Genomic DNA, 23,497 nt, shown 5'->3' with positions numbered 1-23,497 from the left:
CCCAACCCTTCTTAGGGACTCCAGATTTCTGTAGGTTTACTCCTTAGCCTTTTCTTCTCCTGAAGATATCTTGCAAGGCAGTAGAGGTTTAAGATCAGGGTTTTCCTTCTCCTAGATGGGCTCGCTTCCCAGGTGGATGAGCACCATCTGCTGTGTGTGGGAGGGGGGTGGCGAACCAAGACATCTGGGACCTGAGGCAAAGTACAAAATGGTGGGCCCCCTCCAGGGAAGAATGGGGGTGAGTGAAGGTCTACATTGGGAATAAGGGCAGTGGAATCAAGTCAGGCTTACCTCACAGTTGAAGTGAGAATCAAAGGCCTTTGTGGGGTGGCGACCTGCTTTAAACCACACCTAGTAGGTGCAGACCCCGGGAAACCCCAGAGGGAAGCTCCCACCATTTCCTCCCTAGGGGTGGGAGGAAGCCAGTAGTGTCTCCTATTTGTCAAGAGGCCACTGTAGAGAAGGTGGGGGTGGGGGGACTTCCAAACAGGATGTTGAGTCACCACAGCCATCACTGTCATTATGGAAGTGGCAGCAGCACTGGGTGATGCATTTCTTGGAAGCCAGATTTGCTGCCCCTGTGGATCCTGCCACCCAAGGCAATTGCCTCATCTTGCCAGTGTGGTGTTGTTGTAAGGAGCGGTGGACTCGTAATCTGGTGAACAGGGTTCGCTTCCCCGCTCCTCCACATGCAGCTGCTGGGTGACCTTGGGCCAGTCACACTTCTCTGAAGTCTCTCAGCCCCACACACCTCACAGAGCGTTTGTTGTGGGGGAGGAAGGGAAAGGAGAATGTTAGCCGCTTTGAGACTCCTTAAGGGGAGTGAAAGGCGGGATATCAAGTCCAAACTCCTCCTCCTCCTCCTCTTCTTCTTCATAGAAGGGCCAGCCCTATTATCTTGTTTGAAAATAGTTTTAACTGGTTCATCCTGAGACCCTACATTGAGGGGCCAATAATAAATTGAAATACAGTGGTACCTCAGGTTAAGAACTTAATTCATTCTGGAGGTCTGTTCTTAACCTGAAACTGTTCTTAACCTGAAGCACCACTTTAGCTAATGGGGCCTCCTACTGCCGCTGCACCGCCAGAGTATGATTTCCTGAAGCAAAGTTCTTAACCCGAGGTACTATTTCTGGGTTAGCGGAGTCTGTAACCTGAAGCGTATGTAACCTGAAGCGTATGTAACCCGAGGTACCACTGTAATAATGATAGCTTGGAGCAAATTGGTTTCTTTTTAGGGCCAGTCTTCAGAAAACACTTTTGTTATTATTGGCAAATGATAGCCTTGTGCACTTCTGGGCAGGAGGGCATGAATCTCAAACACCTGTGGGAAGCTGAGTGGGTGACTCAAGAAGCAGGTCTTTTATTGTGATTACAACCCTATCTCCCAAGTCATGCCTGCCTTGGCTACTTTGCTGTGTAGCTTTTGGTGCCTTGTTAAAACCCATCCTTAATTGCATCCTCCCCCCGGACATTTGCTGCTTTCTGTTCTGCTTATGATGTCGTTGTTGTTTGTTTGACAGTGAAAAACCATTGCTACGTTTAATTTTGGATAGATGAATGAGCAGCTAGGAGTTATGATGGAACCTCTGTTTTCAGAAGCAGTCTACATCTGCTTACCAAACGGTGTGGACATATGACAGTGAGGGCTCGTTGTCCTCTTAAGTCCCTCTTGTGGGCATCCCATTGGAACAAAGGAAATTGCATGTGCTGAGTCAACCAATGATTCATCACACTCAATACTTGTCTACATTGACTGGAAGCAGCTTTCCAGGGTTTCAGGCAGGGGACATTCCCAGCCCAACCTAGATGCCAGGGGTCACACCTGGGGCCTTAACATGCAAGACAGGTGCTCTGCTACTGATCTATGGTCTCTTCCAGATGCATCAACTTGCAAGAAACTGGATTCTGACCTAGTTTGGGCTTTGGTCTGGCCCAGCAGGGTTCCCTTATGTAAATGCAAATATATTTTGTTATACAGTTGTATACCAATTTAATCTGTCTCTTAAAAATTATTCTAGTAGATTTATGCTGCAAAGGTTATTAGTTTTAGCCCTTGATGGTCACGAGGCTTGCAACTTTAATTTCCATTACTTCTCATTTTACAATAAATGGACTTGAAAACTGTATTATAGCAGCCCTTGCAAGCCTAGTGCCCTTCGTATGTTTTGGACTACAGCTCCCATGAGCCCCAGCCAAGGCTGCATCATTCCAAAAATGTGGTGGAGATCACCTAAAAAGGGGGGGGGGTTATATACATATATGGCTAATACAGCGTCTAGATTAGCCCCAAACCAGGTGTGGCATGGTGCCTTGAGTGCTCCCCCAAAAGCATTCAAAGCCCAAAATTGTCATGAATCAAGGTGCTTTCTGCAGAAGGTTTTCCTTTTCTTGTGCTTTTGAAAGGAGGCAACTTAGTAAGAAAATTTGGAGAGTCCTGCTGGATCAGACCTAAGGTTGTAACAACCACAACAGAATAACGATCCCCTCCTTCAAGCCCTCTTTAAACCACTTTTGTGCACCTACAAATTCCACTAGCTAATTGTGCCCCCTTTCGCTTTGCTCTCTGCCTCTTGCAGGCTGGTTTCATTGGGTGGCCCCTGAGTTCTAGTGGCATAAGAGGCAGGTGGTGAAAAATGATCCCTGCCTGCTTTCTCTGCACCACGCATGGTTTTTATAACCCACCCACCCTTCTCCAAAGCTCCAAATGCTTTTGCTTTTCCCTTGGGGAGATATTCAAGCCAATAACAGGGAGTAGCAAATGGAATACATTGGTTCCTTCTGAATAGCCAAAGGAATGCCATGCCCCAACTGCTACATGCTTCCCACCATCAGGGTGGTGATTGGCCCAGTGTCCTTGCTGATTCTTAGGGACCGTCTTCAAATGGCCAGAACAAAAAGAATCTCAACCCTTTCTAATGTATTTCCATGGCCCTTCCAAATGGCCATGGAAATACATTAGAAAGGGTTGAGATTCTGGATCGCCAGATGAACATAGATAAATGTTCCTGAATGGTGAGAGGAATGCATTGAATGAGGGTGTGTTGAGTGGCCTCTAGCAGCCATTCAGGGGACAGATGGTGGGGATAATTAATATCATTAGCATTTATTCATTAATCTTCTATGCAATTGTCTCAAGGCAATGTACAATAAAAACTATTAAAAACACAGCAAATCCCCAACCGAATACATGTAGAACAGAACTAAAACCATACAAAATACTAAAAGCCATTTATCCATCTGAGAAACTCCATTGGAACAAAAAAAAAGTATTCCAATTGTACCTGGGAAGTGCAGGTAGCAGGTACCTGTTAAATCTCAACAGGAATGCTGTTCCACACTCAACATCCTGCTCCGAGTTTGTTTTGAAGGAAGGACCCTTTCTCCTGGTCACTCAGCAGAGCAAGCATTTTGCAGACATTTATTCTATGTTCTGCAGTGCACTGCGCAGTAGGCCATCCTATCCCAGGCACTCTCATCGTCCCCTTTGGAAACAGGCATGCCCATCTGGCTTTGTGGCATATAGAAACCTTGTCGGACACGGGCGCAGAATCCCAAACCGTGCCAATGTATTCAAAACTGGCCATTTGAAGGGGGAAAACTGCTTGGCCGTTTGGGGATATTCCCTAGAGAAGACTAATAAGCAACCCTTCACCCTGGTTAATGCATTCATAAATGGAAGAGATTCCAAAGGCCATTGAGAAGGAAACAACCTTTTCAATGGCCCTGGTGTTTTTTGCTATTTTCTGCCCCCTCTCCCAGCCCCACATTATCATTTTTCAAGGTACACTGGCCAGTTAGGCACAAATGTAGCTGAACCAGAAAGCATAAAAACACAAGAAGGGCCTGACAGTTGGATCTGGCCAGTAACCCATCAAGTCTAGCATCCCCTTCTCATAGTGGCCAACCAGGTACTCCAATGGGAAGCCTGGAAGCAAGATATGAGCACATCAGCACCCGAACACCTGCAATTCCCAGCTAGTGGGAGAAGGTTCTGTCAGCTTTGGTTCTCTCTGTTTTCTCATTTTTCTAATCTTAAATTCAGTTTTCCATGTTGCTGCAGCAATCTGTGATTTTTCCTTTTTTTTCCTTCAAAAAAACCCTCATGAAAATTCTTCAGCATTTTAGTGCAAATTTCTCCTAAGAAACACATCTATGTATGCAGTTTTGACTCATTCACACATGCATGCAGGCAATTTCTCTTTAATGTATTACATTTTTTGTATGCTGTTTTCACTAATATATTTGTTTTTATGCACAACTTCCCCAAATATTTGGATTCTTGTAGTCATTTGGTAGGTTGGAAAACCACAGTGCAAAATTTAGAGAGCTGCAAATTCTGAAGGATGTCTTAAAATCTGAACTGGATTGAATTTATCCTCACCTCACATTTTTGACCTCAGCTACTGATGTTTGGAGGCATGCTTCCTTCTACAGTGGAAGAACATAGGTATCAGGGACACCAACTATAGGGAGCCCTGGGGGCCTCACAAAGCATCTTGCAAGACCTTGGAGATGCTATCAAAGGCCTTGTGAGACCTTGGAACCTGACTTCCGGTGGCACTGGAAAAGTCAGGTTCTGAGGTCACGGGGTGTGTGACATCATGACATCACATCACGATGTCACATCATGATGTCATGTCACATATGCTGGGCACCTATAAGCCGAGACCCAAGTTGGCATCCCTGATAGCTATTGAGGCAATCAAAAGATTTCTTCTTGACTTCTAAATGGGGACATTTGTGTACTGTGTGTTGAAACTGTCAGTACTGCAATGTCTATCTATGGTGCTGCCACATTTGGAATAGAGTACATATTTCTGGTCACCACAGTCTGAAAAGGATATTGTAAGTGCAGGAAAGAAGTATTTTGGTCTGATCTGTATTGGGAATCTCTTAATGTATGATGTTTTAATATCTGTTAGAAGCCTCCCAGAGTGGCTGGGGCAACCAAGTGAGATGAGTGGGATATAAATAATAAAATGATGACTGTGATGATGATGATGAACACCAACTTGCTTAACGTTTGCTGATCTAGCAATGCTCTTATTAAGTCCTTAAATCTGGAGACATAGGCCATTTCCAGATCTCAACAATACTAATAATATCCGGACCTATCCTTTGTGACATTTTGGTGGCCTAATAAAGAAAGTGCCCCAAAATGGATTCTAGATTCTAACTTTTTATGTGACTTTAGAATTTTTTTAAAAAAAAATTAAGCAATTTGGATGCAAAATTCTAAACTGGAAAAAGCAATACCATTGGGCAGGGGGTGGTTCCCAAATGAGGTTACATACAAAACAAGACAGTCCCTTCTCCACAGGCTAATAATCTAAGCAAACACAACACAACACAACACAACACAACACAACACAACACAACACAACACAAGGGGAAGTGGAGCAGGAGGTAAGAGGAATAAAGCAATCTCAGGCACCTAAAATTATCCTGTACCTGCTTGACATAACTACTGCCTTGTTCCTCTTCACTCCTGTTTCCCACCTGTTCCAAGACACCTGTGTTGTTCCTAAGGGTGGCAATGGATCAAGGTAATTTTCTTCTTTTGAATTCCCACAGATGGGGAGTCAGTCACTGTACATTAGGAACACAGGAAGCTGTCCATCAGTAGTATCGTACACTGACTGGCAGCAGCTCTCCAGGGTTTCAGGCAGGGATCTCTCCCAGCCCTACTGGGAGATGCCATTGGAGACTGAACCTGGCATATTCTTCTGCATGCAAAGCAGGTGCTCTGCTGCTGACCTATGACCCCTCCCTTTTTCCTTCTTATTTCTCAGCAGCCCTTTGTGCACCCTGAAACCTCACCACACGCAGGTGACCTTATTCTAACGTCTGCTATCTCCTCCCACATTCCATCGTAAGTCTCTTCCCTGTTGCAAACTCACAGCTTCATCTCCACCCCTCACTCCCGCCCACAAAAGATCCCGGTTGCTTTGTTTACCCACTTTTCCTGGTAACTCAAAAGCTTGCGCACTCCTTTGTGCCATTCTGGTTGCTCTAATGGTCTTCAGTTTTTGGTTTCTACCTCCTTGTGAGTCAACCTACCTACCTTGGTTTTATTGCTCCAGCTGCTGTTGTGATGGTGACTTTGGTTTTTCCAGATACATTGCAAGACACCTTGGAGAGTTGTTAGTTCAGAGTGAATGAAATTCTGCATTGCACAGCAACTGTGTGGGTGCAGGAAAAGTGATGGGGCAATTCTGGATTTTCCTCTTTGAAGTCACCCTTTCTCTCAGCTGACTGTGAAGCAAAGTTCTGGATCTGCAAAGAATGAAAGAAGAAGCGTGAAGAAATGTTGAACTGGCAGCTATCCTTCACTTGCCTTACCCTTTCTACTTAAACCCCTCCCCCCCCACCGGATTTATGTGTTCTTCAAACCATGGCAAAACCTCTCACATTCCCAATATTTATTTTATTTTATTTTATTTATCCCGTTTCTGTATTGCCTTTCCTCCAAGGAGCTCAAGGTGGAATGCATGGTTCTCCCTCTCTGCATTTTATCCTCATAACAACCCTGTGAGGGAGGCTAGGATGAGGGGCACCTTTGAACCCTGGTCTCCCAGGTCCTACTCTAACAACCTTCATTTCATTTTCATTTCATTTCATTTATAATTTGCATACTGCTTCTCTGTATTGCTACACAACAAGGCAGTTTACAGACAGAAGAAACAAGGAAATATACAACAAATATCATACATCTTACAACCATCTAATCCAATACAAGTCATACCAAAAATATGACTTAAAATAAACAACATATCAAATAATGTAGTATTCAATAATCCATTAGAATGTAGTGGCTGGGACAACCCAGTCAGAGAGGCGGGGTACAAATAATTATGATTATTATTATAGTACACAACAAAATCAACACTCAAGTATCAACAAATAACGATTGGAAATTTGCTCTCAACAATTACAATAAACCATTACTTAAATTATAATCAATAAAAATAGCAGCAGAATTGCAATACATAAAATACCGAAATACACAAAAAGCCATGCAAAAAGAAGCAATAAAATTAAAAGAATCCCTGCTGCCAAACTCCTCCCCTTCCAACTGTTTCTGGTCTTCTTAAAGCCCTTCCGTAGGAGAGGCTCTGTTCAGCTGGATTTGGCTGTGGGTGGGGGAGCTAAAACTCTTTTGTCCTCCTGTCCACTACTTGCTCCCTAGACTGCAAACATCTTATCCAAGCAATGCAATCTCATTTTTTTCCTAGCTTAGCTTTGCTTGTCCCTCAGATGCAAATGCTGTCCTGCTTTGCACTGTTCAAGAGTGCAAAGCTATACTGTGGGAGTTGACTCGAAAAGCAAGGAAACACAGACCTTGTGTGCTTCCCTTCAGGAGTGCCAACTTGAATAAAATATTATGGGGGCGCAGGTGGGCTCCGCCCCACATAATTGATCACATGACACAACACACACAAGACCATTTGAATGGCAATGCCCATCAACTTTGCAGGGGCCTGGCCCCCTCAAATATTTTATCTTGGGGGCCAAAGCCCCCAGGCCCCTAGGAGTTGGCTCCTATGGTTCCCTTTAAAAAAAAGATGGAGCTGAAAAGTGTACTTTGTAAAATGTATAAATGTTATTGCTCCAAATAAAATGAAATGTGTGGATAGAGGTTGAGAGGGGAGAAAGTGAGAGAGACTGTGATTCTGAAAAGTTAGCAGAGACATTTCTCTCCCTCCCCCTCTCCCTCCCCCCCCCCCAATTCTCATACACACACAGCAGTCCGCGATAAAGAGCCAGGCAAAAATGAATGGAATGGTGGATAATTGGACTGAAAGGGAGGAATAGATGGAGGAATAGATGCCAAAACAGTCCTAAAGAGGCAGTTGATGATGGATTGAAAAGAAAGCTCAGTGGACAGATGGTTCTTTAGCATCCTGCTGCCTACTTTTCCTTCCTGGAATCAGGCACAGATTTTATCTTTCTGGCCTTCTAAATGGAGAAGCTCTATGCCCCCTGCTCTTGCCTTCAGCAGGGCTCTGACTCAGTGGCTGAGCACCCACTTTGCAGGTGGAGCCCAGGTTCCATCTGATGGCCTCTGCAGGTTGGGATGAGAATGTCGCCCGCCTGAAACCATGGAGAGCCACTGCCAGTCAGTGCAGGCAATACTGAGCTGGTTGTACCCAAAACGATCTCATTCTGTACCAGGCAGTTTTCTATGTTCTTATCAAATCCACCCTTAATACAAAACTATGAGGACTAGTACCTTGTTTTGTTCTTAGAGGAAGAGCTGTAGCTCCGTGGCAGAGCATCTGCCTTGAATGCAGAAGGTCTCAGGTTCAACCCCCAAAGGCATCTCCAGGCAGAGAGAGAGACAGAGAGAGAGAAAGCCTCTGCCAGTAAGGATACTGGGGTCGATGGACCAACCATCAGACCCAGATGAGTGCACAATCTGTGTACACAAACCGACTGAGCTGCACACGCCTATGGTTCTTAATGTGCGCTATTCAGCAAAGGTACCATCTATGTACATTAGTGCACACACTTATCTTATACAGGAGTAGATTATTAGTTGATTGTATGGTGTTACAAGGCAGCACACTGGGGGGGGGGATCAAATTTTGGCAGCCTTCACCCCCACCCCCGCGCAACAGGGCAGTGTCCAACCTACGGGTTCTGTGTCAAAGTACTTTTTTGGCCCACTTGGTATGAAAAGTTGGGCTGTCCTGGGTTAGAGTGTCTGGGACTAGGACACGGGAAAGACCAGGTTTGAAGCCTGCTCAGCAGTGAAGCTCCTGATGGGTGACCCTGGTGGCCAGTCCCGGCCTCTCAGTCTAACCTACCTCACTGGGTTGTTGCTGGACTTAAGTGAGAAAGGGGAGAAGCATGCAGGCCACCTTGATCTCCTTGGGGACCAATATGTGGGACATAAATGTAAGAATTAAATAAATAACCGAGGCAGCTTGGACTCCTGTTCAACGTCCCGTGTGGACCAGGCTAGTGTAAGGAAGCTCCCGCCGCCGTTGTGAAAAATCCATATTAAAATTTTGAAGCGGGTAAGGGAAGCCTTGCTAGAGAGGGGAAAACGGGAAGGGCGGCTGGTCCGCAGATGAGCAAAGGGTGGAAGGGGGGGGGAGGGAAGAAGTATGGGACGCCTGAGCGGCAGAGACGAGGGGAAGTGAACTTAGACATGAATCCATTGAAGAAAAGGGAAGCGACAGAGGAACGTTTGAACGGCTACCTGTCCTCCTGAGACCGGGGTAGGCTCCGATTTGGGGCGGGGGGACCAATTGCCTAAATGGAGAAGTGGAGGCGGGTGACGGGTACGCTGCTCCGCGGCCTCCTCCCCACGTGCTGTGCCCAAACGGGACGGGACATGACCGGGTGGGGGAGGGGAGGGGCCTGCCCTTCTCCCGGTTCCACCTGTAAGGTCCCTCCTGGAGAGGTGGAGGAGGAGAGCAGCTAGGGCGGGCCCGGCCCGCCTCGCCCCATAAAAGCTACCTGGACGGGACGGCAGGAGGTAGCAGTCTGCGAAAGACTCCGGGCTTCGAGCACAGACAGCAATGGGGTGGCTCAGCTTGCCGTCTTTCCTGCGGTGCGGTAACAAGGAGGTGAGTCCGCACAGTGATGGGCAAGATGCAGCCGAACAGGCGTCACCGGCGTCCGGCCGGACGCTCAAGGAGGGACGGGAGGAGGCTGCTCGGAATAACCAGGATGCCCCGCAAACAAACTGTGGTGCCTCGACTGAAAAGTCCGCCTCCCCACTAAATAACATGGGGCAGCTAGCAGGGGTGCGTGGAAGCTCCTAGGGGCTCCTCCATCATATGTGGTAGAGGTTTAGATTGTAAGCTCCTTGCGGCAGGTAACTTCTGCCTATTCTCCTCCTCCTCGTTGCCTGTAGCCTTTTTCAGAGCATGCATCTTTGCACCCCCTGTGCATCAAAGCCCCCTCAGTTCAATGGGTCGCTCATTCAAGTTGCAAGGAGGGGGCCGCTTCCTGTAGTATGAAGGATTCTACATTTAGAGCGAGTTAGTGATGGGTAGTTTCATTGGAGCCAACTCCGAGGGGCCAAGGTACCTTTGATTCCGTCCGTCCCCCCATAAAATATTTGAGACGACTGCCTCCCCCATTGATGGGCATTGCCATTCAAATGGTGTTTGTGCCCCGTGTAATGTGATCGATTATGCAGGGCGGGGCTCCCGCTCCATATTTTATTCAAGTTGGCACCCCTGGTTAGTTTAACTATGGTAGTTTTTTTATCTGCTCCTGATTTGCTTTTGGATCTATAGATACTTTGGGATATATAGACACAGATATATGACGAACAATAGCTTGCAAATCAGAAATGCTCAATTCTTACAGCAAAGGGTTTGGGCTTGTGCCTTCATCACTTGCTCTGCTTTTTGCTACAATAATTTAAAAGTCCTGCTTGCTAAGTCACTGGCATAAATAGATGGTTTTAGTCAGTGCCTTAGCTGGGGGGCGGGGCTAGCCAGGTTTTTTTGCCTTGTGACTCCTCCAGAGGGGCGCCACTGAGGCTCCCTGCCTGTGTGTGGAGTTTTTTTGGGGGGTTGCACGTGGGCTTGGGGTGCCAAACTGGGTCTTTGACCCGGGTGAAATAAAGCCTGGTTTCGCCCCTAGTTTTAGTGATTAACTGCGTCTTATCAAGATCCAGAACAAGGGAACAAGTGTCTGAACTGCTGTAGTTCGAGGCTCTCATTACAGTCTTATCGCTATCGATATAGATACAGACGAACGAATAGCATTCTACCCCAGGGTGAGACCAGGGGTAGGGGAAGCGGAGTCAGAAGCGAAAGGGGGAGCAAAGGCTTGCATGACTGAAGATGAGCAATCACAGCAGGGTTCTGGCAGCCCAAAGGCTTCCACAAGGTTGAACAGAAGAGCTCACCTTTGTTGCTCCCCTCTTGGGAACCTCTGACGGAGCAGAAATGGCCAAGAGGTAAAAGGGTTAACGTGCGCATAGTGAGGGATTTTGATGGGCGGTGACTGCTCAGTTAGTTAAGTATTTCTGCTGTTTTACTTGATCTGGGGGGCAACTACCCCCCTGCCCCCCCCCGCCATGCCCATGAGGATTGATCCTGGGTGTGTGTGTGTGTTTAAAAAAGTATCAGAACTAAAGTGGCAGGTGCATGTGAGGGAAGCATTGGTATTTTTATGCCGCGAACTGCCATGAGATCTAAAGGTGGCTGACAAATTTATTTTGACTTTGCCATATAATTAAAGCATACTTGAAACACACAACTCTCCCCCCTCCAAAAAAAAAAAAGGATTCTGGGAAGTGTAGTTAAGGGTGGTGGGGATTGTTGCTCTGCTGCGGGCAAATGACAGCTCCTAAGATGCCTTGGGGCATAGGCGCCTGGGGCCCTGCATGCCTGAGCACCGCCTACAAAATTCCCATGAATGGGCTGGGCACCCACAAATTTCAGCGCCAGGACCAGGCAAGCTGCGTGGTACCCACCACAGCCCCGGGCACCCAAAGTCGCAGGGCCAAGATGGCACTCCTACCTTGGAGGAATCCATGTTCTGCATGTAGAACTAAAGATTCTCTGCCTTTTTCTCAGCTGATTTTAAAGCAACAGCAGTCATTTCAGTTGCAGCCCAGGACATGCTCTGACCTGGATATCCACAGAAAAATTGAGTTATGTGAAATGCTTTTCTGCTTCACTGTTGCTGCTGTTGATTCTGCCCTGATGGTGGAGAAATACAGGAAGGACCTGGCTGCTAGATCAGGTCTAAGGCCCACTGGCCCAGCTCCCCTTTCGGCCTCTGGGAAGCAGAAGCAGCTCATGAGTGCAAGAGCAACTCCCCCCCCCCCCCGCCTACAGTCCCCTGGCATTCAGGCTCATCTCTTCCATCTCTGGCCTTTGATTGGTAAACCTTGAGAGCTTCACCATGGGGGGGGGGCATTATTAACCTTGTCCTTGGCTCAGGTGCCTTTCCTGAGTCTCCTGCCTTTAATTGCTGCATTGTTATAAGTGGCTTTCTTTTATTGTGTATTTCAGTCATGGGTGTTTATAGTTTAATGTTGGTGTAACTTGGCTTTTTTATTTTGTAAACTGCCAAGAACATAGGCACATAAGAAGAGCCTGCTGGATCAGGCCAATGGCCCTTCTAGTCCAGCATCCTGTTCTCACAGGGGCCGACCAGATGCCCCCAAGGGTAGACCCCAAGGATATGAGCACAACAACAAACCCTCCAATGAAAATAGGGGTGTCCTATCTAATAATAATAATAATAATAATAATAATAATAATAATAATAATTTTGCTATTTGCTGCCCACTTTGGGCAGCTTCCAACATATTTAAAAGATAACCAAACATTAAACATTAAAAAAACTTTCCTATATAGGGCTGCCTTTAGAGGTCTTCTAAAGGTTGTACAGTGGTACCTCGGGTTAAGTACTTTATTCGTTCTGGAGGCCAGTCTTAACCTGAAACTGTTCTTAACCTGAAGCACCACTTTAGCTAATGGGGTCTCCTGCTGCCGCTGCATGATTTCTGTTCTCATCCTGAAGCAAACTTCTTAACCCAAGGTAGTATTTCTGGGTTAGAAGAGTCTGTAACCTGAAGCGTATGTAACTTGAAGCATATGTAACCTGAGGTACCACTGTATACTTATCTCCTTGGCTCAGGGGGTCACATAACTCCATACTTTCCAGCATTTCTCTGGTGAAAACAGGGACGTCTTAAGACATTCTGGGATCAAATAAGAAATTGGGATGGCTTCTGTCAATCTGGGACCATCCCTGGAAAATAGGGGCACTTGGAGGGCCGGCAAGAGCACTTTCTCCCCTGAGATTCCTAGAAACTGGTGTCCAGATGCATTATGCCTCTTGTAATGGAGGCAGAACATAGTCGCCATGGCTGGTGAGCATTATAACTGTCGTTATATAACAAAATGGGTCTACTTGGGCCTTGTCGTGTATGTAAATTAATGTAAACTAATTAATATAAATTAATAAATATTAAGTATTGGGCTGCATCCAATTAAGTTTTACTCAGAGTAGACTTATTGAAATGGATGGACCTAAGATGGGCATGTTCATTAATTTCAGTGGGTCTACTCTGAGTATTTAATAAATTAATATAATAATTGGCATGCATTCTTTTGTATCATCTCTCTCTCGCCAATGTTCATTCATGGACAGAATGGTGGGATGCAAAGATTTTGATATAAATGCATGAATGACTTTCTCTCTTCCTTCTTAAAGGATTTCACTTTGTCTACTGAGAAAATTACCGAAAAAGATGAAGAGAGTGAACGAGGAAACTGGTCGCGCAAATCAGACTACCTCCTCTCTATGGTTGGCTATGCCGTTGGCTTGGGGAATGTCTGGCGCTTTCCATACCTCACCTATAAGGATGGAGGAGGTAGGCTTTCTGTTTGTGCTTCCTGTGTCAGTGGCAAGGCCATCCTAGAAGGAGAAAGTGGAGAAGCACCTTAGTGGAGCGTTTGTTGAAGTTGCCTGTCTTATAATGCATGCTGGCAAACAGCTGCTTACTTACTCACCTAGAGTGTGTTGAAAGTGCCTTTAGGCGACCAGCCAAGGAAATTTCCATGAAAGGCATTTCTTCCCACTCCTCATCCAGCCCTTGAGACACAAACAGCATGAATGCTGCAGGCTAGAAATAACTTACATTGTGCCAAGTGTGGTTGGCGCTTCGAGCAGTGCCCGCCAGTCCCAGTCAGCAAGGGAGTTGGGAGTGGGAGCCCCAAACACCAGATTTCTAGAAGCCCGGTTTAGATTCACGCAGAAGTTGGGGCAATACTTTAACAACAGAATTCATCCAAATGCCAAATGCCTGTTTAAGGGTGCTGTTTTCCGGGGTGGGGGTGGAGCGATTATGATTCTCTGTGCCCACACCATCAGCAGGCTGCTAATCTGCCTATTCCCCAGTGTGTTTGTGGTGCGTAACATTTTGTTGCCTTTGTATATGCACACGTCTTGGAAGGTTGGCTGGTCCAATGCTCACATTCTTTCCTTTTGTTGTCTTCTTGGCAGGGGCCTTCTTGATACCTTATACCATCATGCTGGCTCTGGCCGGGCTGCCTTTGTTCTTCCTGGAATGCTCGCTTGGGCAGTTTGCCAGCTTGGGACCCATTTCTGTTTGGAGGATTCTACCCCTTTTACAAGGTTGGCATTGTTACCGTTTCCACACTGGTTTCCACTGGGCTGCCCTGAAACATCCACACACTCACACACATACACAACACTTCCTGGGAAGGTTTCTGTTTGTAGCTCTCTAATGCAAAATCGAGGGTGGTTTGTGCTCATTATTTTATTTTGGAATGTATTTTAATCTACCACCCTCTCATAATATATCAGGGTAGTGCAGAGCAATATACAAACATTTTTTTAAGCAGCACAGAACAGACAATTTGTGTGAGTTTTAAGCAACTGCATAGGCCTACCAGCATGATAACACCTCCAAGAGATGCCTGAGAAGTGAGGGTGCTTGCTGGATCACTGCTGGAAGAGTGCCCCACAGAATGGGGCTGGTGACGCTAAACGCCTGACTTACGGATGAAGCCATTTGGGCCATTGCAACGTGAGGGGCAACAAACAGCACTCCTCCGGGTGATCTCAGGGATTGGACCACAGGCAGTCCTTAAGGTGCCCTAGACCCAAGTTGTTCCGGGGTTTATATATCAGCACAACAGCCTTGAACATATGAATATAAGAAGAGCCATGCTGGATCAGGCCAAAGGCCCATCTAACCCAACAAACATCCTGTTCTCACAGTGGCCAGCCAGATGCCCCAATGTGGGTGCAGCAGCATTCTCCCCAATGGTGATTCTCAGCAACTGGTATTCAGAGGCACACAGCCTCAAACAGTGGAGGGAGACCCATAGACATTGTATGTTAAAAATGCACAGTCTGTCTCAAATTGAATTGTACATTCCTGGTAAGTTCCCTTGAATCCCTCTTCAAAGAATAAAGAAGTCAATAAAAGAAGTTTACTTACATCAGTTCAGAGTTGAATCCCTGAAGGCAGACTTAGTTACAAATATGTACATGTGGATCTACCCCATATGGGGGAGTAATCCCAGTGTTCTGCTAGCTGAGAGCTAGCAGAGCAGTCCTAGCTAGAAGCTGGTCAAATGAAGAAAGAAGTGAAAAAGAGAGAGGTGTGCTGCGTGACTCGTCCTTTTGATATCTGGACAGGTTACCTCACGCCCACCTAACACATGCAAAAAAGAAGGATGCTCCAGCCAGGAGGAACAGGAAGTTTCAACTGGCTGAACCAAACCCTCCCTCACACGTCTTCTCTAGCTTTTCAAGGAATGTTGTACTTGACTGCCTCTCATGGATTACATCCCACAATATTTACCCCCAAAAGAATTTGATCTAGAACTTGAGTCAATCAGTTTCCATCCACTCCGTCTTTTGCATCTTCCTTGTCTTGCTTGTGGCTTATTGGGAAAGCAGCAGAGGAAGCAAAATTGCATGCTTGGTGGTCAAAACTGTGCTACAATAATAGCATATGGGATATTCACCACCCCTTGGATGGAAAATGTTAAGAGGTAGGAGGCATGATCCCTGGGGACCATTCATAAACTCAACAACACATCTGATTTGTATCCTCCTTGACTGCTTTTGCCTGGTTGGAATTGTGCCCTTAAACTCTTATCATGCCAGGATACTGTGCAGAGGTAAAATTAATATTTGTTGCTCTGTCCACTTTTGCATCTGGTATGTGGCCCTTGGAAAGGGATGCTTCCCTTAGGCTCAGTGTTGCCCATCTCTGCTCTAGAAAGTGCTTTGACCCATGTGGAATGCCGTTTTCAACTAGAAAGTTTGGAGGACAGTTTGGGCAGGTACTGGAGGGATGAGATAGGGACGGCTCCCCACAAGCCTTATTCTCCAATCCAGTGAGTCTGTTAAATAATTTTGAGGGAACAAACATCATGGCCATTAGAAATGCTCTTCCTGCTCTTATCACGATGTCTCCTCTCTATCCCTTTAGGAGTCGGAGTCACAATGGTGATCATTTCAACGTTTGTGACCATCTATTACAATGTCATCATTGGCTACAGCCTCTACTACTTGTTTGCCTCCTTCCAAAGCGTCCTCCCTTGGGCAGATTGCAATCCTGAGTGGGCCAATGCAAATTGCAGCAAGACGAGGCTAGGTAAGACTTCCATAGCAGCAAGACTGTTCTTTCAAGCTCATTCAATAATCCTTGATCGTGTTGCAACTTATTTACAGTAAACTGATGCCGTGGTCTCTTGCTGTTGCTGAATGATGGCTTATTTGGAGTTTGGATTAGTGCATCATTTTTCTTTACCCCTCCCAAATGGTGCCTCAGTATATAAGAGCAATGTTGCAACAGTCCATCACACATCAGTGTGTGACAAAAAAACAGGGATGGACTCTGCAAATGAAGCGTGTGGACATGCATAGGTGGCACTATGCGGTTAGAAGCGAGTTTGGTTATCTGTGGCCAAGTCACCATGGGCAGAAAGCAAGCTGGGACCCTACTGCTAATGGTGTCCTCTAAGTCTGTAGTGGTTGGCAGGGTGGGGCAAGTGGCTCTTACCTGGTTTCCTGCCCACTGTGTCACTGCGGAAAGGGATGAGGCTGGCACAGTGCAAACACACTGGCAGAACCAATCTGGCACTCCTATCAATGCATTTGTACTATGCTGACCTCACCACTCCTTCTTTTGGGTAAGCTGCAGCAAAACTGGAGACGGGAGGTCCGCTAAGCACCGGTGCCCCCCCCCCCGACAGTTACTACTCTAACTACAACCTCCCCCCCCCCCCGCCTGCATCTACTTCTCTGGGGAAATACAGAGTTTGCCTCCACGCTCAACAACTTCTGTTCATTTGAACCTCCATATTACCAGTATGGAATGTGGACTGATAAAACACTGCAAAAGAGCAATCTTGATGTGGTCATATGTATGATTGCAATGCAAGGAAGCTCTGTAGTGCAATGGTAGAGTAGCCCAGGATCTCCAGGCTGGGCCAGGAAAGACTTCCTTGAAAGCCCTGGATAGTCAGTGTAGACAATACTGAGTTAGATGGGCCTAGGGTCTGACTCAGTCAAAGGAGGCTTCCTATGTTTAGTTCATTTTCCAGGGTGATCTACACTCGGGGTTAAAAATGTTTTTGCTGCTGTTGCTTCACATACTTGTTGTACTCCCTTCTGCAGAACTGCTGAGCAACACTTTTTTGTCTTTCAGTGTTAGACTGCAACATTACATTAGTCAATGAGACTACTATCAACGCGAATTACTCTTGGGTTGAGAAAAACAACCTCACCTGCATCAATGGCACCAAGGTGTTTGCGAACACCCAGGCTCCCAGCGAACAATACTGGAAGTGAGTCCTGGGCCTGTTGCTCTTCCAGTTGAAATGTGGTCTGCAGGTGTCATTGGGGTTGCCCTTAGTGGGTGGAGAGGCTGTGGCTCAACAGCTACACACAGAAGGAACTCAGGTTTGATCCTTGGCATCCCCAGGTGGAAAAATGCCTAGTCAGTGTAGACCAGCATTCGCCCAACCTTGTACCGTCTGGATGTTTTAGACCATGACTCTCGTCAATGGCCAGGGATGATGGGCAGTAAGTGGGGAAAGAAGGTACAGACAGCATTGAGCTAAATAGGCAAGCGGTCTCAATTAGCCAAACTCTAGTGCACACCAGATTTTTAAAGCACATTCAGAGCACACCACCCCCAAAAAGAATCCTGGGTTCTGTAGTTTGTTATCGGTGCTGGGAACCTTAGTTTGGTGAGGGGTAATCTACCATTCCCAGGTTTCTTTGTGGGGAAGAATGTGCTTTAAAGGTCTGGTTTGCATACAGCCATAGGCTTTAAAACAATGGCATTGTGAGGTAAGACTCTGCTGACCCCCATTTTGCAGATGGGGAACTGAGAAACTTGCCCAAGGCCACAAACATGAGCAACAGGGTTCTTCCATATCCAAGCTGACATTTGTCCATCCACCTCTATCATCAACCTTTTTGCAACACCCCCCCCAAAAAAACCCCCAATCTCTACCTATCCTGAAGCAGTTTAACAACACAGGAGAGAAGATCCTGAAATGTTAGGCAGTTTTGTCTCCCACCCAAAACTCATTGATCATTAAGCATCTACCTAGGTGACCCCTTTGTTCAGGTGTATACAACCTGAAAGGGGCAGGCATTGGAGAGTGGCAATGACACCTGAACACAACTAATTTGCAGGTGTGTTACCTGCCCTGCTTCTTTTGTGCACTAATCATTATGGGTTGCGGCACATTTGCCCGATGAGTAATATGAGTAATAAAAGCTATGTTGTTAGTGAAACAACATGGTACAGCCTCCAGAAGAGAGACATAGATCCTGGTTTGCTTTGAGAAATGTGACATTGCCGATATTGCTTGGGAAACCTTGCAAGCTGGTGGTGGGACTTCACAAGATCAGTTCTCCAAGCTCAAAACCCAGAGGCAAAACAATCAGTGCCCAGGGCCAGGATGAAACCCTGCCAAGCTAGATCTGGTTCAGAGACGCAGACATGGTGTATGACCAAGTCAAGATTAAGCTAGTATTTGTTGCCAGGGGAAATCTTGGTGAATCAAAACCAAAGAGCTTCTAAACCCCTTTGTCTGGCCTGTAACATATTCTTAGGCCATTCTCCCATCCCTGGGTGAAATAAAAGTTCCTAAGCCAAACTGGGGTCTGCAGGATGTAGGAGCCCCCTTTGGAGGCTACACAGATGCCTCCTTTAGAACACCTCATTTTGCACAGCTGGCTACAGCACTCCGTTCTAAGTGATGTCTTTGCTGATGCTCCCCTTGTCTCCCCCCAGCAACAAGGTCCTTCAGCGTTCAAGTGGCTTAGACGAGACTGGGGAGGTTGTGTGGTACCTCGCCCTCTGCCTTCTCCTTTCCTGGCTGATTGTGGCAGTGGCCTTGTTTAAAGGAATCAAGTCTTCGGGAAAGGTAGGCTTAACCCAGACACGTTGGGCTACCAGCTGCAGTGCCAGCCTCCTTTGCGTGAGGAAAGGACATAATCAGTCCACCAGATCTGCTCTCCCTCTCTTTGATCAAGCCTGTACTCCAATGGGATGCAAACACATTGAAAGGAAAACACTCAGATGAACTCCCTGTCTCAAACCCTGGAGAGCAACTGCTTGTCAAGTGCATACTGAAGTTGATGGACAAAGCAGTTTCCTAAGTCCAGCCCCTTATTTAGAGTGAGGCACTGTTTTCAAGGGGAGGGTCATAGGTCCATGGTAGAGGGTCTGCCTTGCATGCAGAAGGTTCCAGGTTCAATCCCCAATGTCAGGTAGGGCTGGGAGGGAACCCTTCCTGAAACCCTCGAGAGCTGTGACCATCAAAGAACCATAGAATTGTTGAACTGTAGAGTTGGAAGGGACCCTCAGGACCATCTAGTCGAAACCCCTGCAATGCAGGAATATGCAACTGTCCCATACGGGGATCGGACCTGTAATCTTGGAATCATCAGCATCATGCTCTAACCATCTGAGCTATCTAGATGTAGATGTTACTGAGTTAGGCAGACGAGTTGTCTGACTTGGTTTACAGCAGCTTCCTATGCCCACTCTAGAAAATCCAGAATAACTTTGGATAGTTCAAGCACCTTTGGGCACCAAAGCAAGAGTACCAGCAGCCACTGCCTAGACTTGTGCTCACAGATACATGAGCTTATGAGAGCCTGCATTTCTTTCCAGTCAGCCGCAATGGCATAATTGTCCCCTTGTTCCAATGTGGGATGTTCAGGCTTGTTTCATACCTATCTACAGAATAAAAATCCCCCTTAAGAAGAGGTTGTGCAACATTGCTCAGAACTCCCTTGAGTTGGAAGAGAGTTTGCCTTCACACCATGCATTTAAAGCACTTTAAACCTCCCTGGCTTCTTCCCTCAAAGAATCCTGGGAGCTGTAGTTTAAGGGTGTGGTGGCATTTTTCAGGGTGGTTTAACAGTCAATCCCTCTTCACAGGGAACTCTGGGAACTGTAGCTCTGTGGGGGCAATAAGGGGGTCTTCCAACAGTTCTCAGCACCCTTAACAGACTACAACTCCCAGAATTCTTTAGGGGAAACCACGACTGTTTAAGTCAGTATCATGGTGTTTTAAATTCAGGGTGGCAAGAGAGAGAGATTTAGAGGGTTATCCATCTGCATAGGGTTTCTGGCAAGTGGTGATGGTGAAGCAATGAGAGGGCTTCTGTTTGTGAGAGCAGAACCAGCCTGGCTGGCTCAGTGATGACATCCTGAGAGTGCAATGATTATTCTAAGCACTGCTAAGCTCAGGGGCCGACTCCCTTTCCTTCTCCAGTCACTGAGAAGCATCAGCAGGGTGATTCCACTAAAATTAGCAGTTACCAACGTGGCAGAGGAGTCTAGTTTGGCACGGCATTTGGGTTCTCCTAAGCAATTCTGCAGGGCCAGCATAGAAGGACAAGTTTGGCAGGAAGCTGTGGGTTGCTCTTATCTATGTCGCTCATCTGGAGGTGATCCCAAGGACAAGAGCTGAGGCTCCTGTGGGGTATCACCTATGGGAGTGTCCTCACTCGTGCACACAGTCACTCACACACTCATGCATTCCAGAGAACCTGCACGACTGCTCACAATTGCAGCAGAGGAGAGGGAGGCTGCTCCCCAGAAGAATGTTTTGCAGTACCGGCAGAATTGAGGGAGGGGCCGTCACAAATGCAGATCAGCTGCTTTGCATGTAGATAGAAGGAGCAGCTTTTACAATTAAAATTATTTTCAAGAAATATTTTCTATAGGCAATCATTGCACATATTACTTAACAACTGTATGTATGTAATGCACAGTGCTTTATTTCTAGGGAAAATGGTGCCAGTATGCACCATGCCCCCCATCTCTCCCACCCTGCTGCTTTTTGCCTGTTCGCACCCCCCCCCCGCCACCATGCTGGCCCCCACTTGCCCACCCACCCGCCCACTCCCTCCCCCCTCGCACCTTTGCCTCCTGCATCCTAGAAGTGCTTTGGCGCAATCCTTTTACGAACAGCAAAGTGCCTTCCAGGAACTTGCCTGACAATCACAAAAGGATTGTGCCAAAGCACCTCTGCCCTGGCACCACCTTTTTACAATAATCAGGCACTTGGCGGTGATAAAAGGGTCACATGAATTTGTAGCATGGGGGCGGGGGGAGAGGTGGCAGTACAGCCTACTGGTGCATACCATCTTTTTTAAAAAAGCACTGGTTTTATATTAAATAGCTCTGAGACACTACTTACTTACTTACTTACTTACTTACTTACTTACTTACTTAATAGAATCATAGTATTGTAGAGTTGGAAGGGACCCCAAGGGTCATCTAGTCCAACCCCCTGCAATGCATGCATCTCAGCTCAAGCATCCATGACAGGTGGCCACCCAACCTCTGCTTAAAAACCTCCAAGGAAGGAGAGTCCCCCACCTCTTGTGGGAGTGTGTTCCACTGCCAAACAGCTCTTACTGTCAGAAAGTTTTTCCATATGTTTAGTCAGAGTCTCTTTTCTTGTAACTTGAAGCCATTGGTTCGAGTCCTACCCTCCAGAGCAGGAGAAAACAGGCATATTTCCTCCTCCATATGACAGCCCTTAAAGTATTTGAAGATGGCTATCATATCTTCTCTCAGTCTCCTATTTTCCAACATATTATAATATCCAACATAATGATATTATCATTATCATTATTGTATCATTGGGTGATTGATGGGTGGGCATCTCTGCCCATCTGTCAGAATGACCTGTGGGTGCTGAGGGACACAAGGCATCCATCTCATTGGCTGCAAGTGGCTCCCTGCTCCAGATCTAGTGAAATCCTCCATTTAAGACTCGGTCCCACCCTGACTCCACCTTCTACATCCTCCTCCCAAATCCAAAATCTTGATCATTCTTTCATTTCTTTTCTCGTCATCACAGATTGTTTACTTCACAGCAATCTTCCCCTACGTTGTCCTTGTGATATTGCTGGTCCGAGGTGCCACTCTAGATGGTGCTCTGGAGGGCATTGAGTTCTACATTGGAAAGCAGTCTAATTTCACCAAGCTCACAGAGGCAGAGGTGAGTGTGTCCTGGCAGGTGGTGGAATTGCGCTGAGCACGGCTTCTGCCAGATATCAGATAACAGCACAGAAGGGCCACAGAAGGGTCAGTGTTAGAGCACTGTCTGGGAATGTCCCCTGCCTGAAAACTTGGAAGGCTGCTGCCCATCAGTGTAGAGTGACAATACTGAGCTAGATATGCCCAGGGGTCTGATTCTAGGGCTGGATCTACACTGATCAGGAGAACGCTTTAAAAATGCTATAAAAATGTTGCTCTCAGGGCAATTTCCCACTGGTGACAGATCGCTGCTCTACAGTGCCCTCACACTTTTATAACACATTTTTAACAGTATAACTCACCTGTGTAGATTAGTCCTAGCTTCTTATGTACCATTAAATCAGCTCTTTATCTTCAACCATGAGAAGCCTTACCTTTTAAGAGAAAGGTCATTGGTGCATGGTAGAACAAGTGCTTTGCATTTAGAAGGCCCCAGGTTCAATCCCCAACGGACTTTCCAGGGCTGGGGTGTCCTCTCCTTGAAACCTTGGGGAGTCATGACCTCTTAACATCTCCATAACTGGGCTAGATGGACCAATGGTCTGACATTATATAAAGGAGCTTCCTATGATGTTCCTAAGAGGGATCAAGTCCCTGTTATCCTCTTTCCACACTACTGATAACAGGCAAAGTGGGAATTCCTACATACCTCCCCTCTGCCCCCCCCCCCAAAGTATGAGTTCCAGTGTGGCATTAAAAATGCATCATTTCCCAGTCTGAACATGGCAGGCATCATTGCAAAAACTTCCTGTTATCTAACATTGCTAGATGAAGAGAGCAGGGACGTTATATTTTTAAAAATAAATATGAGCAGAATCAGGCCACACACCTAAACTTCCCCTTGTTCTTCAGAGATGTTTCCTCCACTTTCAGAAGAGGATGTTGGACTAGATGGGCCCCCTTGGGCCTGACCCAGCAATTTCTTGTGTTCTTATGTTGGCTACCCCAGCCTATACCTGTGTACAACAGCCTTTGCGACACACATGCCTATTACATTGCAGGGATTATGATGCAATAATATCTATATTGTTCACCCCCACCTCCATCTGTCTTTCTCAAGGTCTGGAAAGATGCTGCCACGCAGATTTTTTTCTCTCTGTCTGTTGCGTGGGGAGGGTTGGTCGCCCTCTCCTCATACAACAAATTCAACAACAACTGCTATTCGGATGCCATTTTTGTCTGCGTGATAAACTGCCTCACAAGCGTCTTTGCTGGTTTTGCGATTTTCTCCATCTTGGGGCACATGGCACATGAGGCAGGCAAGAAAGTCTCAGAAGTCGTCGATTCAGGTAGACTGGAGAAATACTGTTTAGATCCATCTATGGCTGGGTACTTTTAAGGGACATTTAAAGCATGTGACACTTCCCCCCGCCCTCCCCCCGAATCCTGGAAACTGCAGTTTGTTAAGGGTGCAGGGAATTGCAGCTCTGTTCTCAAGATTCT

The 23,497-nt window shown here is 46.6% G+C and overlaps 2 protein-coding genes across 13 annotated transcripts in view; one reads left to right on the top strand and one right to left on the bottom strand.

Annotated features, from left to right (window-relative positions):
* Positions 1-9,349, bottom strand: part of LOC310754041 (uncharacterized protein) — a 55,550-nt gene extending 46,201 nt beyond the window's left edge. For all 11 annotated transcript variants that reach the window (XR_014543551.1, XR_014543552.1, XR_014543553.1 and 8 more), the window contains exons 1-2: positions 9,212-9,349; positions 6,068-6,279 (exon numbers count right to left, since the gene is read on the bottom strand). The gene's annotated coding sequence lies outside the window, so the exon portion shown is untranslated. The remainder of the gene's footprint in view (positions 1-6,067; positions 6,280-9,211) is intronic.
* Positions 1-23,497, top strand: part of SLC6A14 (solute carrier family 6 member 14) — a 50,632-nt gene that overhangs the window by 14,388 nt on the left and 12,747 nt on the right. The window contains exons 1-8 of one of the 2 annotated variants that reach the window (XM_083595417.1): positions 9,353-9,581; positions 13,204-13,363; positions 13,996-14,127; positions 15,962-16,126; positions 17,183-17,321; positions 18,785-18,917; positions 21,876-22,016; positions 23,115-23,343. In XM_083595417.1, the coding sequence (XP_083451543.1) occupies positions 9,534-9,581; positions 13,204-13,363; positions 13,996-14,127; positions 15,962-16,126; positions 17,183-17,321; positions 18,785-18,917; positions 21,876-22,016; positions 23,115-23,343 (1,147 nt within the window). In that variant the 5' untranslated portion in view covers positions 9,353-9,533. Of the gene's footprint in view, positions 1-9,352; positions 9,582-13,203; positions 13,364-13,995; positions 14,128-15,961; positions 16,127-17,182; positions 17,322-18,784; positions 18,918-21,875; positions 22,017-23,114; positions 23,344-23,497 lie in introns of those variants that run through there. The other variant, XM_083595416.1, reaches the window with a different exon arrangement.

Source organism: Podarcis filfolensis, assembly GCF_964270895.1.
Source record: "Podarcis filfolensis genome assembly, chromosome: Z".
NCBI lineage: Eukaryota > Metazoa > Chordata > Lepidosauria > Squamata > Lacertidae > Podarcis > Podarcis filfolensis.
Note: the sequence above shows the minus strand (reverse complement) of the source record. Positions and strands in the feature narration are given on the sequence as shown.